A 15,955-nucleotide genomic window follows, 5' to 3' on the forward strand; every position below is an offset into this window, starting at 1 on the left:
CTCAAGGTACTATTTCAAATATTGACAGTGAGGATCATTTCATAACATTGCTCTCCTGATTCAGATGACAAATTCAGCATCTGAATTATGCAAGCAAGTTTTTACTTTCCTCAAAAAACAGTTAAAAACAAGCTTCAGGAAAAATATGTACTTCATTGGATGTTCACTGATAAAAAGATACTGACATTTAGTTTATCTGTGGAGTCATATATTGTTCATATAATCTGACCTCAAAGTAAAGATTCTAGAGATTATTTGGCAGAGTAACAGAGAGAGTTTTGTTACTGTTTTTTGGTAAAAACTGAAGCAATGACACAAAAAAGCTTATGTTTAAAACAGCTATATCTAGAACACCTAGAGATTATTTTGCCCTTTTTATTTTTAAAAACAATTTGTTAAACATTAGTGATTTAGCAAAGTTGGAATTCTTATTCAATTATCAGACTTAGTATACCGTGAAATCACAGTAATGAGCTTTATTTTACCACTACTGCAATTACAGGAAGAAACATACCGTATATACTCGTTCATTAGCCCGTTTGTTTATTTAGAAGCTGACCCCCCAAAATGGATAGGTAAAAATAGCAAAAACTGTATGACCCTTTCATAAGCCAACCCTATATTTCAGGGGGTGGAAAACTTTGGCTCCCGACCCGTCAGTGTGAGCCGCTGGCGGGTTGGGACGTTTTGTTTACTTGGGAGCGTCTGCAGGCATGGAGCCCCTCAGCTCCCTGTGGCCGCGGTTCGCCGTTCCCAGCCAATGGGAGCTGCGGAAAGAGGGGCTCCAGGCCTGCAGATGCTCCATGTAAACAAAACAACAGTGTATTAGATATTCTATTCAATGATTCCATAGAGCAGGTGTTGGCAGCCTTTCAGAAGTGGTGTGCCAAGTCTTCATTTAGTCGTGGTAATTTAAAGGTTTCGCGTGCCTGTAATACGTTTTACATTTACAGGGGATGGCGGATGGAACCCGACTGGCAGCAGGCTGAGCGGACCGGCGGCTGGGACCCCAGGCTGGCAGCGCGCTGAACAGCTCAGCCCGCTGCCGGTCTGGGGTTCCATCCATCCAGGCCGGCAGCGGGCTGTGCGAGGCTGGTGGCGGGGACACCAGGCTGGCAGCAGCGTGCCACAGTAAATCAGCTCGTGTGCCATAGATTGCCGACCCCTGCCAGAGAGTTTAAAATCATTACATTTTGGTTTATACCCTTTTATAAGCCGACCCCCACTCTTTGATGCGTTACTTTTTTTACCAAAAATATTCGGCTTATGAATGAGTATATACGGTACTCCCCCTATTTTCAGAAGACCATCAGGAGGAAAAACTCCCTTAATTTAAGATCCATTACTACCGGAGACAAGAACACTGACAATCTGGGGCTTACAGTTTGTTTAGTATTCTAATGCACTTTTTAGATTGAGCATAGAGGAAAAAATAAATTTCAAACTACATCAACCTGATTCAGAGGTTATTTTTATTTGGTTTTTTTCTTTTAAAGACTAAGAACAAGTCTAAATCTATCATTCACTCTATTCTCTTATTTAAAAAACAAAACAAAACTGTTTTTTGGGGGAATAGCAAGCGTGTATTCACACAAAAAAGGATACTTCAAAATTTTTTAAAAGATACATTTACTGCGAAAGATATCCCAAAATACTTTTTAACATAAAGAAAGACCCCAAAGATTAATTCAAATATCTGACAGAAAAACAATCCTTAACAAAAAGATGTATATTAAAAAAATTCTTCACATTTTTTAAAAACTACCTGCCAGTCTTTCAATATTTCCATAGCTATAAGTTGTTCTACTGTATTTCAAAGAATATTAACACTTTATTAATGCTTCCCAGCCTGCAATCCTGTCTGCTGACAGTTTGTAACAAAGGAAGTACTAATCAACAGATAAGGATAAAGGCTAAAGACTTTTACAAATTTAAAAAGTAAATATTATTCACTAAGTAAACTTGTACATTAAATGAGCAAACAAATATTGGTAAGAGAAGAGGCTGGCAAAATGGTAGCTTCCTTTTGATTCTTTAGTCATTTATATGCATTTAGGAGTTATTTAAACAAGCCATTGGTAATTTGCACTTTAATGTCAATTCATGCAGTAGTAAAAATACATTTGCCTTTACAGCAGACAGTATGTATAAAACCAAAAAAATCCCTTTCAATAACACACAATTGTTGTAGCAGTACCTTTTCTGCACTGACATTTGTTTTAAAATAAGTGAGGGGTGGCCCAGTGTGACCCACAAAACTCTTAATGGCACCTTATTTTTAATATGGAAGTGCAGTACAGACAATTTACAGGTTAACTTCATCTTGATCCAATAGCTTGGACTACCTTCATGCTGAAACCATTAGTTTCCACAGGATTCGCCCTTCGATATTAAAAGTTAGGGCATCTAAATATATGTATAAAATGACTCCTGTCTGAGTGTTATTGCAGCACTGAAATGGGCTAGATAGATAGAAAGCTGGCTAGATTGTCGGGCTCCCTGGGTAGTGATCAACGGCTCGATCTCTAGTTGGCAGCCGGTGTCAAGTGGAGTGCCCCAAAGGTTAGTCCTGGGGCCGGTTTTGTTCAACATCTTTATTAATGATCTGGATGATGGGATTAACTGCATCCTCAGCAAGTTCGCAGAGGACACTAAGCTGGGGGGAGAGGTAGATATGCTGGAGGGTAGGGATAGGGTCCAAAGTGACCTAGACAAATTGGAGGATTGGGCCAAAAGAGATCTGATGAGGTTCAACAAGGACAAGTGCAGAGTCTTGCACTTAGGAAAGAAGAATCCCATGCACTGCTACAGGCTGGGGACTGACTGGCTAAGCAGCAGTTCTGCAGAAAAGGACCTGGGGATTACAGTGGACGAGAAGTTGGATATGAGTCAGCAGTGTGCCCTTGTTGCCAAGAAGGCCAACGGCATATTGGGCTGTATTAGTAGGAACAACTGCCAGCAGATTGAGGGAAGTGATTATTCCCCTCTATTCGACACTGATAGGGTTGGGGGGGGAGGGATAGCTCAGTGGTTTGAGCATTGACCTGCCAAACCCAGGTTTGTGAGTTCAACTTTTGAGGGGGCCATTTAGGGATCTGGGGCAAAAATTTGTCTGGGGATTGGTCCTGCTTTGAGCAGGGGGTTGGACTAGATGACCTTCTGAGGTCCCTTCCAACCCTGATATTCTATGATTCTATATACTGATGAGGTGAAACACTGGAATGGGTTACATAGGCAGGTGGTGTAATCTCCATCTTTAGAGGTTTTTAAGGCCCGGCTTGACAAAGCCTTGGCTGGGATGATTTAGTTGGTATTGGTCCTGCTTTGAGCAGGGGGTTGGACTAGATGACCTCCTGAGGTTTCTTCCAACCCTAATCTTCTATGATTCTAAGGACTATGAATCCCTGCTCTAGACTAAGCTTTTATTTTAACTCTGGAAAGAATTACTGAAATACACATGCTTCAAAATGAACTGTGTGAGAATAGGTCTCTGAGCACAAAATTAAAATAAAGACCAAGCATTTTTCTATCAGGGACTGAACATTTTATTTACCAAATATTACAGACACAACAAGCTAAGAGATTTAAAAGTGATCAAAAACATAATTTTAAAAAGGCCCAGGTCAAACCGGATATAAGCTGTTGGATAACCAAACAAAGACTAAAGCAGGAATTTCAGAGGTGGAGGTAATTTTAATATATTTTTCCATCCTTTGCATAGGTCCACAAAGCATAGCCCTCCCATGCTCTTGCAGCAATCCTGCTCCAGTCAATACCAAACTATGAACTGTGCTGATCCATTAGTAGACACTCTGTACAGCAATGAAGCAAGCAAGTCATTCTATGGGAAAAAGGCAAGTCTTTTTATGAACTATTGAGTGTTTTTTTTTAAAGTTTATACTGGCTAATATGCATATTATTAAAAAGCATATTATTAAAAAGAAAAAAAGTCCCCACTGCCTGCGGGGATAAAATGAGTCTGCTTTTGTTAAATACTGAATATAGTCCCATCTCCAAAGCATTTCATTGCTCTTGTGGTTGTAAAGCTTGAATAAGGTCCAATGTTTTAAGATACATTGTTTCCAGATGTTCTGCAAGGATGCAAATACAGCCTTCACCTCTGTCAAGAACAGTGTTTACACTATAAGCAGAAGCATTTCTGTAATCAACCAAAACAGGTCATGAAGATTCAAGGAATGCTGTGGGGAGTGTCTTTCATTTTAACTTTTCTTTATATGTTGATTTCTGAGGCATCACTGCATTATCTTTTGCTTATCACACCTAACAACGCAAAACAGCTCTGTGCACACACCTGAATGGTACACATATGCATACTGCTCCTGAAACATTACAATTTTAAAACACTACAAAATACCATGCATCATGCCCTAGCATAGGACTACTTAAAAAGCGATGCCAACAAATATATTTACAACTTAATTTGTGTCAAACTTTGTTTTTTTTACATTAACTTTAAAATTTAAAGACATTGTCAAGTTAAACTCTAAATGTAATCTACCATCCAACTCTTTCTGGACCAATTCTCCAACGCTTCCAAACTCCTGGACCAATGAAACTTGAGACAATTTCAGAATCAACAGGATACATACAACATACTTAGTGCCCCTGGCTATATGTTAATGGAGCAGCATAGATTGTGAATGCTACAGATGCCCTATAGTCCATCCTCTGCAAAGATGGCTATGGGAAGGTGGGGAAATCAGTAGGGCTGGTGGTTCCAAAAGGGCAGGCTGAGGCACTAGTCAATATCTCTTGGTCAACAGGTCTTTGGGATGGTATGAAGCATAACAAGGAAGAATTCACATTCAGAGGTCAGAAGAACTGTGTATTTTACAAGAAGATAAAAAATGTTTTCTTACAGTAAGGTTTAGGACAGAACAAATTAATGTATGCAGTTACCTCTATACTAAAATAACCTCTGTCTACATAGTCACCAAGGAAGAGGTATCTTGTATTAGCTGGTGATCCTCCAACTTCAAACAGCTTCATTAGATCGAAGAACTGGCCATGAATATCACCACACACTGAAACAAAAATACTGTTTTAATGAACAAGAAGTCTATTATTTATGGAAAAAATGACATTTATAAACTAACTTCAGAGACACAACATACTTTCCTAAAGAAAGGTTCATTCTTCTTGGCTGGTAAACAATAAAACATGTTGATTTACAACTAAATATAGCCTTTACACTAAATTTGGTATTTTTTTGCTAACAAGTAGGACACGCTATATCTAGACTGTTCTCAGTGGTACCTGATGACAGAACAAGGAGTAATGGTCTCAAGTTGCAGTTGGGGAGGTTTAGGTTGGATATTAGGAAAAACTTTTTCACTAGGAGGGTGGTGAAGCACTGGAATGGGTTACCTAGGGAGGTGGTGGAATCTCCTTCCTTAGAGGTTTTTAAGGTCAGGCTTGACAAAGCCCTGGCTGGGATGCTTTAGTTGGGAATTGGTCCTGCTTTGAGCAGGGGGTTGGACTAGATGACCTCCTGAGGTCCCTTCCAACCCTGATATTGTATGATTCTATGATCTAGACACATTTATTTACGCATTTATATAGTTTAACATACATTTATTCAAATTCTTAATTTTCAGTTATTTTTAAAAACTGTGAATGACATTTCTTTATTTACTAGAGGATTAATTTTTTACGCATGTCAAACTGCATTGGGATGGAAATTAGAATTTAATTAAATATGCACAATTATTTTAAATTATTTTTATAGTTCAAAAATGTTTATCAAAACATATTTTACATGTAAAACTAACTGATTTTTTAAACAAAGGAAGTTTTACCAGCAATTAGTGAATTGAACTGATTATTTCTGGTCAGCAAGTTTGTCAAGATTTCAGAACTCATCTCCTCCTACTTCATTTTTATTGATAGCTTGGGAGAGGAAGACAAGCTCTCCTGCTTTTTTCAATTCCCAATTGGTTTCTCAACTCTGAATGAGCTATTCATTGAAGTGAACCAGTTGAATAAATTGAAATGAAGAGAGTATTCTCTCTACAAGAGGTAACTGCTATCAAAAGCTGGTTTAACAATTTAACAAACTCTGGTTCCAAGTATTTAGTCAATGACTTCCACCAGTTCAATGGTTTGACTTTCTTGAAGACTCTGGCAGCAAACATGTACTACTAAATTATTTTTTAAATTCAACTGTAATGATTTTAATAGAGCATAATAAGTTTAGACCTAAACATAGGTTAAATTGAATTTGAAATTATGAACAGGTTTATTTTTAAAAGAAAAATGTATTTAATTTAAACGTTTAAAATATCTGAAAAAAGATCCCATAAATAATCAATTTGTATTCACTCTGAATGGCAGCTATATATTTATTTACAGTATTTTCTATCTGGTTATTTGTGTCAAAATAAAAAAAGTTAAAAAGATTAAAGTAGCATCTTTATGCAAATCAAATATGGTCTGTGACTGGTCAGAACCTGAAAACATTACAGTATCTTTTCAAAAACAAAAGCCATTTCAACTTTCCAACTGGATCAGGTCCTATCTATTGTATTATAATACACAACAATTTTATCAGGTTGGTCTTAACTTGTTTGAGTTAAGACTACCAAGAGATCATCACATTTCACATGAAAACTTGGATTCTTAGGGCAAAACAATCATGAATATTCCTCATTCACAACTCCTGTTCAAAATATTTGTTTCAGCAAATGGATGCTCTAGCACCATCCCACAAATTTTAGACTGCAATTCCAATCTTCTCTTTGAAGCTCATTTTTCTCTTCTGGATTATTACATCTTTTAGTGACATTTATTATTGTTACAATGATTACAAAAACTGCTTTGCCTGCTGACACTGTATTAACAGTCCTACTGCTTTTCCCAAACATGTTTTATTCCTTCCTTTCTTCCACATCATTTTTTGATGCAACATTATGTCGAGTACTCAAGGAGAGTTATACAAAAGCAGTTCTGAGGGAAAGTTCAATATGATTGTTATGATAAAGATATCTTTACATTTATTTTCCCCCCAAGAAAAGGTCTTCTAATGAAAATGATGTGAAATTTTTACTTTAAGCATCAAAGAAATAAACTAAAGGTATTACCTGTAATTGGGGCTTCAACTTCTATCATAGTTTTCTCTCTTCGTAGAATTGCAGCACCCTCATTGATGATTCTAAGTGCAATTTCTTCATCTACCCGACCTTCTTTTACTAAGTGATTCTTCAAAATGTCAGCCCTAGGTTTTCCATCTATATCAAACACTTCTTCAGATGTCAAGCGATGTGTTGGTGGAAAAGGGACAGCTAAAATGTAAAGAGGTGAGGAATATCAATATTAGTAACAATTAGTTTCTTTAAAAATACACTGGATGTAAACAGAGCAGAACTGAACTATACTGATTAGCTGCCATGCAAAGTGGGATAACATTTACCAAATGTGTTTTTTAAATGTACACATTTTGAAGATATCACCGTGATACAGTGGGATATGTCTGCATCAAATTATTAATTCAGTCATGTACTATCTATGGAAATACTGGACACTGTAACTACACAAGTCTGGACATGCCCAGACAGCAGCAGTGCCTGAGAAAGCTTTTTGACACTTCACTGAAGGACTATCCCTAAACCATCAGACAGCAATGTGAGGACATCAATTTAGATTATGTCAATTACTGGCCCCCCATGGAGCAATGGTCTCTCTACACAGGGGCCCACAAAAACAGACAAGCATGACTGGTGAAGCTGAAGCTTGTCAACATGACAGCACGTCAAAGAGATAGAGGACTAATGTAGGAGCAGGATTCTGACACCTGACCATCCCCACACAAGGATGTAAGGAGCACACATTAGGAAGGGCAAAAAAGAATTTGAAGAACAGCTAGCCAAAGATTCAAAAAGTAATAGCAAAAAAAAATTTTAAGTACATCAGAAGCAGGAAGCCTGCTTCACAACCAGTGGGGCCACTGACCGATCAAGATGCTAAAGGAGCACTCAAGGACGATAAGGCCATTGCAGAAAAATTAAATGAATTCTTTGCATTGGTCTTCAAGGCTGAGGATGTGAAGGAGATTCCCAAACCTGAGCCATTCTTTTTAGGTGACAAATCTGAGGAACTGTACTAGATTGAGGTGTCATTAGAGGAGGTTGTGGAACAAATTGATAAACTAATCAGTAATAAGTCACCAGGATCACACAGTAGTCATACAAGAGTTCTGAAGGAACTAAAATGTAAAATTACAGAACTACTAACTGTGGGATGTAACCTATAGTTTAAATCAGCTTCTGTACCAGATGACTGGAGAGTACCTTATGTGACACCAATTTTTTTTAAAAAGGATCCAGAGGTGATGCCAGCAATTACAGGCCAGTAAGCCTAACTTCAGTACCAGGCAAATTGGTTGAAACTATAATAAAGAACAAAATTATCAGACACATAAATGAACATGATTTGTTGGGGAAGAATCAACATGGTTTTTGTAAAGGGAAATCATGCCTCACCAATTTACTAGAATTCTAGTCAACAAGCATGTGGACAAGGGGAATCCAGTGGATATAAAATTTACTTAGATTTTCAGATTTTGACAAGATCCCTCACCAAAGGCTCTTAAGCAAAGTAAACTGTCATGGGATAAGGGGGAAGGTGCTCTCCTGGATCAGTAACTGGTTAAAAGATACAAAACAAAGGGTAGGAATAAATGGTCAATTTTCAGAATGGAGACAGGTAAATAGTAGTGTTCCCCAAGGGTCTGTACTGGGACCATTACTGTTCAACATATTCATAAATGATCTGGAAAAAGGGGAAAACAGTTGGGTGGCAAAATTTGCAGATGATACAAAACTACTCAAGATAATTAAGTTCAAAGCAGACTGCAAAGAGTTACAAAGGGATCTCTCAAAACTGGGTGACTGAGCAACTAAATGGCAGATGAAATTCAATGTTGATAAATGCAACGTAATGCACATTGGAAAACATAACCCCATGATAAATATAAAATGAAATATAAATATAAAACTATACAGGTAAATTAGCTGTTACCACTCAAGAAAGATCTTGGAGTCATCGTGGATAGTTCTCTGAAAACATCCACTCAATGTGAAGCAGCAATCAAAAAAGTGAACAGAATGTTGGGAATCATTAAGAAAGGGATTAAGAAGAAGACAGAAAATATCATCTTGCCTCTATATAAATCCATGGTATGCCCACATCTTGAACACTGCGTGCAGATGTGGTCGCCCCATCTCAAAAAGATATATTGGAGTTGGAAAAGGTTCAGAAAAGGGCAAGAAAAATTAAGTGGGATATGGAACAGCTTCTGTATGAGGAGCAATTAAGATTGGGACTTTTCAGCTTGGAAAAAAGACGACTAAGGGGGGATATGATAGAGGCCTAAAAAATCATGACGGGTGTGGAGAAAGTAAATAAGGACATGTTATTTACTCCTTCTCATAAACACAAGAACTAGGAGTCACCCATGAAATTAATAGGCAGCAGATTTAAAATAAACAAAAAAAATATTTCTTTGCACAATACACAGTCAATCTGTGGAATTCTTTGCCAGAGGATGTTGTGAAGGCCAAGACTATAACAGGGTTCAAAAAAGTACTAGATAAATTCATGTAGGATAGGTCCATCAATGGCTATTAGCCAGGATGGACATGGAAGGTGTCCCTAGCCTCTATTTGCCAGAAGCTGGGAATGGGCGACAGGGGATGGATCACGTGATGATTACCTGTTCTGTTCATTCCCTATGAAGCACCTGGCATTGACCACTGTTGGAAGACAGGATGCTGGGCCAGATGGACCTTTGGTATGGCCGTTCTTATATTCTTATGACTTGCAAGGAAGAGAGGACAGGATGGACCGTCCCCAGCCTGAAATGCTGCCGAACCTCAGGCTCACAGAAAAAGTGAGCTCAGACTAAGGGAGAGTATGTCTCAGGACTTGTGTTATTTTCAAAGATCTGTAACTCTGAGTCATTTAGAAGTAAAATCACTGTGGTTAAGAAAATCCTTTGCTATGCCTGTGTTCCTTGCTTTCCTGCCATGTAGTCCCCGAAAGGGTTAAACTAGAAACCCAGAGTACTTACAACCTAGGTGGAACTCTGAGGGAGCACATGCAAGGGACTCAAGCGGCTCAGAGGGGTTCAAACAACCATTTCAGGGTCTAGGGCAGCTGTACAAAGGCATCCTACATCCCAAGGAAGATAGACAAGTCTGAGCCTGGGAACCTGCCCTATAGTTAGGGTCCTACCAAATTCATGGCCGTGAAAACACGGTCTTCCCCAGGAAAACTGGTTGTTTGTGTACTTTTACCCTATATTATACAGATTTCACAGGGGAGACTAGCATTTCTCAAACTGGGGGTCCCAACAAAAAAGTGGGTCATGGGGAGGGGGGAAATCGTAAGATTATTGTAGGGAGGTCATGGTATTGCCCCACTTACTTCTGCGCCTACGGTTGGCAGCGACGCTGCCTTCAGAACTGGGTGGCTGGAGAGCGGCAGCTGCTGGCTGGGTGCCCAGCTCTGAAGGCAGTACCCTGCCAGCAGCAGTGCAAAGAGTGCCATACCATGCCACCCTTCTTCACTGCGGCCTTTAGAGATGGTGGCAGCTGCTGGCTGAGGACCCAGCTCTGAAGGCCGCAACACAGAAAGGTGGAAATACCATACCATGTCATCCTTCCTTCTGCACTGCTGCTAGCGGTGGCACTGCCTTCAGAGCTAAGCTCCCAGCCAGCAGCTACCACTCTACAGCCACCCAGCTGGATCAAACAGAGAATGTATTTTTTTGCCAAGCCCACACAACAGAAACTTTCCACTCTAAACTCTTAAGCCTTGGCTACACTGGTGCTGTACAGCGCTGCAACTTGCTGCGCTCAGGGGTGTAAAAACGCCCCCCCTCCCCCGAGCACAGCGAGTACAGCGCTGTAAAGCACCAGTGTAATGAGAGCTCGCTCGCTCGCAGCGCTGCACGCTCACAGCGCTGCACGCTATTCCCCTCAGAGAGGTGAAGTACTTACAGCATGGCGCGACTACACTCGCGCCGCCGCGGCAGTGCTGGGAAGTCCTGCGTGTAGCCAAGGCCTCAGATATAAGCTGCTAAAACTCATGGCCAAGTTATGAGTTCGAAGAAATTAGACCCCATTTTTAGATACATTCGGATACAAATCATTGAAACTACTAAATACCAGACCTCCAATCCACCTAGCTCCTCCCTTCCTCCTTTCCCTCCCCTCCCAAGTTCCTTCCTACCCTCCTTTTCCTATTTATGTCTTCTCCTATTTTTCTACTGTAACTCCCACTCTAATGTGTTATGTCTATGTACTGTTGTTTGGTTTTGTATTATCTGGTCGTGCAGCTTTGATGAGTTGTAAAACTGCATAATTCTACTGGAGACCCTACGAAGTATGTGGTATTTGGAAACATATCCCAGCAGTACGTTATTTAACTTTTTCAATTTTTTGTGTTTTCATATAATAAGTCAATACAAAAATATCACAAAAAATAGAAAAAAACAAAGTAGTCAGAAAACCAGGATTGCATAGGACCATCACCTTATGGCTTGCCTGAGCTAGAATAACTTTGGTAGGAAGAGGAAAAACTACTTTCAGGATCAGTAAACTCTTCCAAGTACTGGACCTGAACTAGTGATCAGAAAGAAGAGTAACTAATTTGATCCCTAAAATATACCAGTATTTAAATTTTTAGTCAACATGATTTTCTACATGCATTTTTAGAAAGTGATTCCAAAATTAACAAGCAGACAGACAAAGGCCAAATCAAGTAAGTATAGACAAACAGGCAGAATGGGGACTGCACAATAAGAAATGGTTACTAACCTGTTCTGTAACTGTTGTTCGAAATGTGTTGCACACATCCATTCCACTTCAGGTGTGTGTGCATCCAGTGTACTGTTGGAGATTTTCTCTCAGCAGTACACATGGGGGCAGCGCATGTGCCCTATACTGCCTCACACTGCTGTGCAATGGTAAAAGGCAGAACCACCCCCAACTCAAACCCCACCTCCCACCTTCTTCTTACCGGAAAGACTCCAATATAGAGGAGAACAAGGGTGTGTATCATGGAATGTACACATACAACACATCTTGAAGAACACTTACAGAAACAATAACCGTTTCTTCGAATAATTGCACATGTTCATTCCACTTCAGGTGACTCACAAGTAATTCTATCTGGAGGTTGGATTGGAACCTGAATAAGGATTGGAGAACCACACGTCCGAACCTGGCATCATCACAAGATTGCTGAGAGATGGCGTGATATGAGACAAAGGTATGCTCTGAAGACCATGTTGCAGCTTTACAAATGATCAGGACAGGCACTTGAGCTAGGAAGACCACCAAGGCCGCACGAGATCTTGTTGAATGTGCTATTACTCTGCTTGGTATAGCTACATTGGCCAAGTTGTAACGCAAGCATATACAGGAGAATATCCAAGATGAGATCTTCTGAGAAGAGACACAGTCCCTTCATCCTGTCTGTAACTGCCACAAATAATTAGGAAGACAATCTACACTGTTAGAATTCTATTTGGACAGAACCAAACACTCTCCTGACATTCGAAGTGTGTAATCACTCCTTGTTCTTATGGGCTTGAGAATTTGTAAATAAATAAAATAGGTATGTTGCGTGACTAAAATGGAAAAGAGACATACCACTTTTGGATGGGGGCATAGATAAACCGTGTCCATGTAATTCACCTACTCTCCTGGATGAGGTGATTGCCACTATGAAGGCCACCTTCATCGAGAGATGTAACAAGGAACAGGGTAGCTAAGGGCTCAAAGGGAGGACCCATTAGTCCTGACAAAACAAGGTTCAAGTCCCAAGAGAAAAGGATCATCTACCTAAGGGTACAACCTTTCCAGACCCTTCGAAAAACATATTGACACAGAATTGAAAAACAAGAACAACCATCAGTTGGAGGGTGGAAGGCCAAAATAGCTGCTAGATAGACTTTGATGGAACTAATGGCCAAACCTTGTTGTTTTATTGGTAACAGTGGTGGCTGCTTATTGAGGGCCCAGCTTCTGCAGCGCACAAGTAAGGGTGGCAATACCGTACTAGCAACCAGGGGCGTTTGAGAGGGAGTTTGTGGGAGGGAGTCATAATATAATAGCTATGGTGAGGAAGGGCTGCATCGCCAGTGCCAAGGCTGCTCCTGTCTCCTCCACCTGCGCCTGTATCCAGACAGACAACCTAACCATGGATGCCTCTACCCAGATCTTGGTTTGGATTTGCAAAGATTGTGGGCTATATTTCCCACTCACAGAAAGCCAGGCTCGGGGGACCATCCAGTGTGAAAGGTGCCTGCTGGTAGAATCTCTCAGGAAGCAAATGGAAGAGCTACAGGAGGTGATGGCTAGGCTGAGGAGCATCTGGGCTCATGAGGAATTCCTTGAGAGTATTCATATGGAGACATGCAAGGCTGAGGAAGCTATCCAGCTACAGAGGACTGCTGTCACACCATCGCGGGAGGAGGGTATGGCTCTGTCACAGGGAGGACACTGGCTGCTGGTTACTTTTGGATAGAGACTGGTTAACCTTGTGAGGAGGGCTTTAAAACTAGTTTCCAAGGGTGCAAGTGACCAAAGCCCACACAGGTAAGTCAAAAACATGGAGACCTGAGAGAAGGGTCGGAATTTGGGGGAGCACGGGCTGTTATAGCAGGGATAAGGGAGAGATAAGATAGAACGGGGGGAGGGGGAATCAAATCAGTATCTTAGATGTCTGTACACTAATGTGAGACTCATGGACTATCAGATTGGAAGGGACCTCAGGAGGTCATCTAGTCCAACGCCCTGCTCAAAGCAGGACCAATTCCCAACTACATCATCCTAGCCAAGGCTTTGTCCAGCCTGACCTTAAAAACCTCTAAGGAAGGAGATTTCACCATCTCCCTAGGTAACCCATTCCAGTGATTCACCACCCCCCTAGTGAAAAAGTTTTTCCTAATATCCAACCTAAACCTCCCCAACTGCAACTTGAGACCATTACTCCTTGTTCTGTCATCTGCTACCACTGAGAACAGTCTAGATCCATCCTCTTTGGAACCCCCTTTCAGGTAGTTGAAAGGAGCTATCAAATCCCCCCTCATTCTTCTTTTCTGCAGACTAAATAATCCCAGTTCCCTCAGCCTCTACTCATAAGTCATGTGCTCCAGCCCCCTAATCATTTTTGTTGCCCTCCGCTGGACTCTTGCCAATTTTTCCACATCCTTTTTGTAGTGTGGGGCCCAAAACTGGACACAGTACTCCAGATGAGGCCTCACCAATGTCAAATAGAGGGGAATGATCACGTCCCTCGATCTGCTAGTAATGCCCCTACTTATACAGCCCAAAATGCCGTTAGCCTTCTTGGCAACAAGGGCACACTGTTGACTCATATCCAGCTTCTCATCCACTGTAACCCCTTTCTATCCACCTTATAGTCCAAGTATGGGGAATAAGCAGGAAGAACTCAAAATGCCAGAAAATAAACACAGCTATAACATAGTTGACTTGGTGGGATAATACGCATGACTGGAATATTGGTATAGAAGGGTACAGCTTGCTCAGGAAAGCCAGTCAGGGGGAAAAGGGAAGAGGTGTTGCCTTATATATTAAAAATATATACACTTGGACTGAGGTCAAGATGGAAATAGAAGACAGATTTGTTGAAAGTCTCTGGGGAAGGATAAAAGGAGTAAAAAACAAGGGTGATGTCATGCTAAGGGTCTACTCCAGACCACCTAACCAGGAAGAAGAGGTGAACGACACTTTTTTTAAGCAACTAACAAAATCATCCAAAGCACAGGACTTGGTGGTAATGGGGGACTTCAACTAACCAGGCATCTGTTGGGAAAATAACACAGCAAGGCACAGATTATCTAACAAGTTCTTGGAATGTATTGGGGACAATCTTATTTCACAAGGCAGAGAAAGCTACTAGGGGAGAGGCTATTCTAGATTTAATTTTGACAAACAGGAAGGAACTGGTTGAGATTCTGAAAGTGGAAGGCAGCTTGGGTGAAAGTGATCATGAAATGGTAGAGTTCATGATTTTAAGGAATGGTAGGAGGGAGAACTGCAAAATAAAGACAATGTATTTCAGGAAGGCAGACTTTAGCAAACTCAGGGAGTTGGCAGGTAAGATCCCATGGGAAGCAAGTCTAAGGGGAAAAACAGTTGGCAGTTTTTCATAGAATCATAGAATCATAGAATATCAGAGTTGGAAGGGACCTCAAGAGGTCATCTAGTCCAACCCCCTGCTCAAAGCAGGACCAATTCCCAGCTAAATCATCCCAGCCAGGGCTTTGTCAAGCCGGGCCTTAAAAACCTCCAAGGAAGGAGACTCCACCACCTCCCTAGGTAACGCATTCCAGTGTTTCACCACCCTCCTAGTGAAATAGTTTTTCCTGATATCCAACCTGGACCTCCCCCACTGCAACTTGAGACCATTGCTCCTTTTCAAAGAGACATTATTAAGGGCACAAGAGCAAACTATCCCACTGCATAGGAAAGATATGAAGCATGGCAAGAGGACACCCTGGCTGCTTAACCAGGAGATCTTCAATGATCTGAAACTCAAAAAAAGTCCTACAAAAAGTGGAAACTAGGTCAAATTACAAAGGATGAATATAAACAAATAACACAAGTATATAGGGACAAAATTAGAAAGGCCAAGGCACAAAATGAGATCAAACTAGCTAGAGACATAAAGGGTAACAAGAAAACAGTCTACAAATACATTAGAAGCAAGAGGAAGACCAAGGACAGGGTAGACCTATTACTCAATAAGGAGGGGTGGGGGGAAACAACAACAGAAAATGTGGAAATGGCAGAGGTGCTTAATGACTTGTTCGTTCTGGTTTTCACCAAGAAGGTTGGTGGTGATTGGATATCTAACAGTGAATGCCAGTGAAAATGAGGCAGGATCAGAGGTTAAAATAGGGAAA

General features: G+C 40.7%; 1 protein-coding gene across 12 annotated transcripts in view; it reads right to left on the reverse strand.

Moving 5' to 3' along the window:
* Nucleotides 1–15,955, reverse strand: part of PPP3CB (protein phosphatase 3 catalytic subunit beta) — a 133,071-nt gene that overhangs the window by 99,673 nt on the left and 17,443 nt on the right. For all 12 annotated transcript variants that reach the window (XR_008445608.1, XR_008445607.1, XM_054033797.1 and 9 more), the window contains exons 2-3: nucleotides 7,101–7,301; nucleotides 4,921–5,045 (exon numbers count right to left, since the gene is read on the reverse strand). Coding sequence is in view for 10 of the 12 variants with exons in the window: in XM_054033797.1 (XP_053889772.1) it covers nucleotides 4,921–5,045; nucleotides 7,101–7,301 (326 nt within the window). In the remaining 2 variants the exon portion in view is untranslated. The remainder of the gene's footprint in view (nucleotides 1–4,920; nucleotides 5,046–7,100; nucleotides 7,302–15,955) is intronic.

The sequence above is a fragment of the Malaclemys terrapin genome, chromosome 7 (genome assembly GCF_027887155.1).
Source record: "Malaclemys terrapin pileata isolate rMalTer1 chromosome 7, rMalTer1.hap1, whole genome shotgun sequence".
In the NCBI taxonomy this organism is placed as follows: domain Eukaryota; kingdom Metazoa; phylum Chordata; order Testudines; family Emydidae; genus Malaclemys; species Malaclemys terrapin.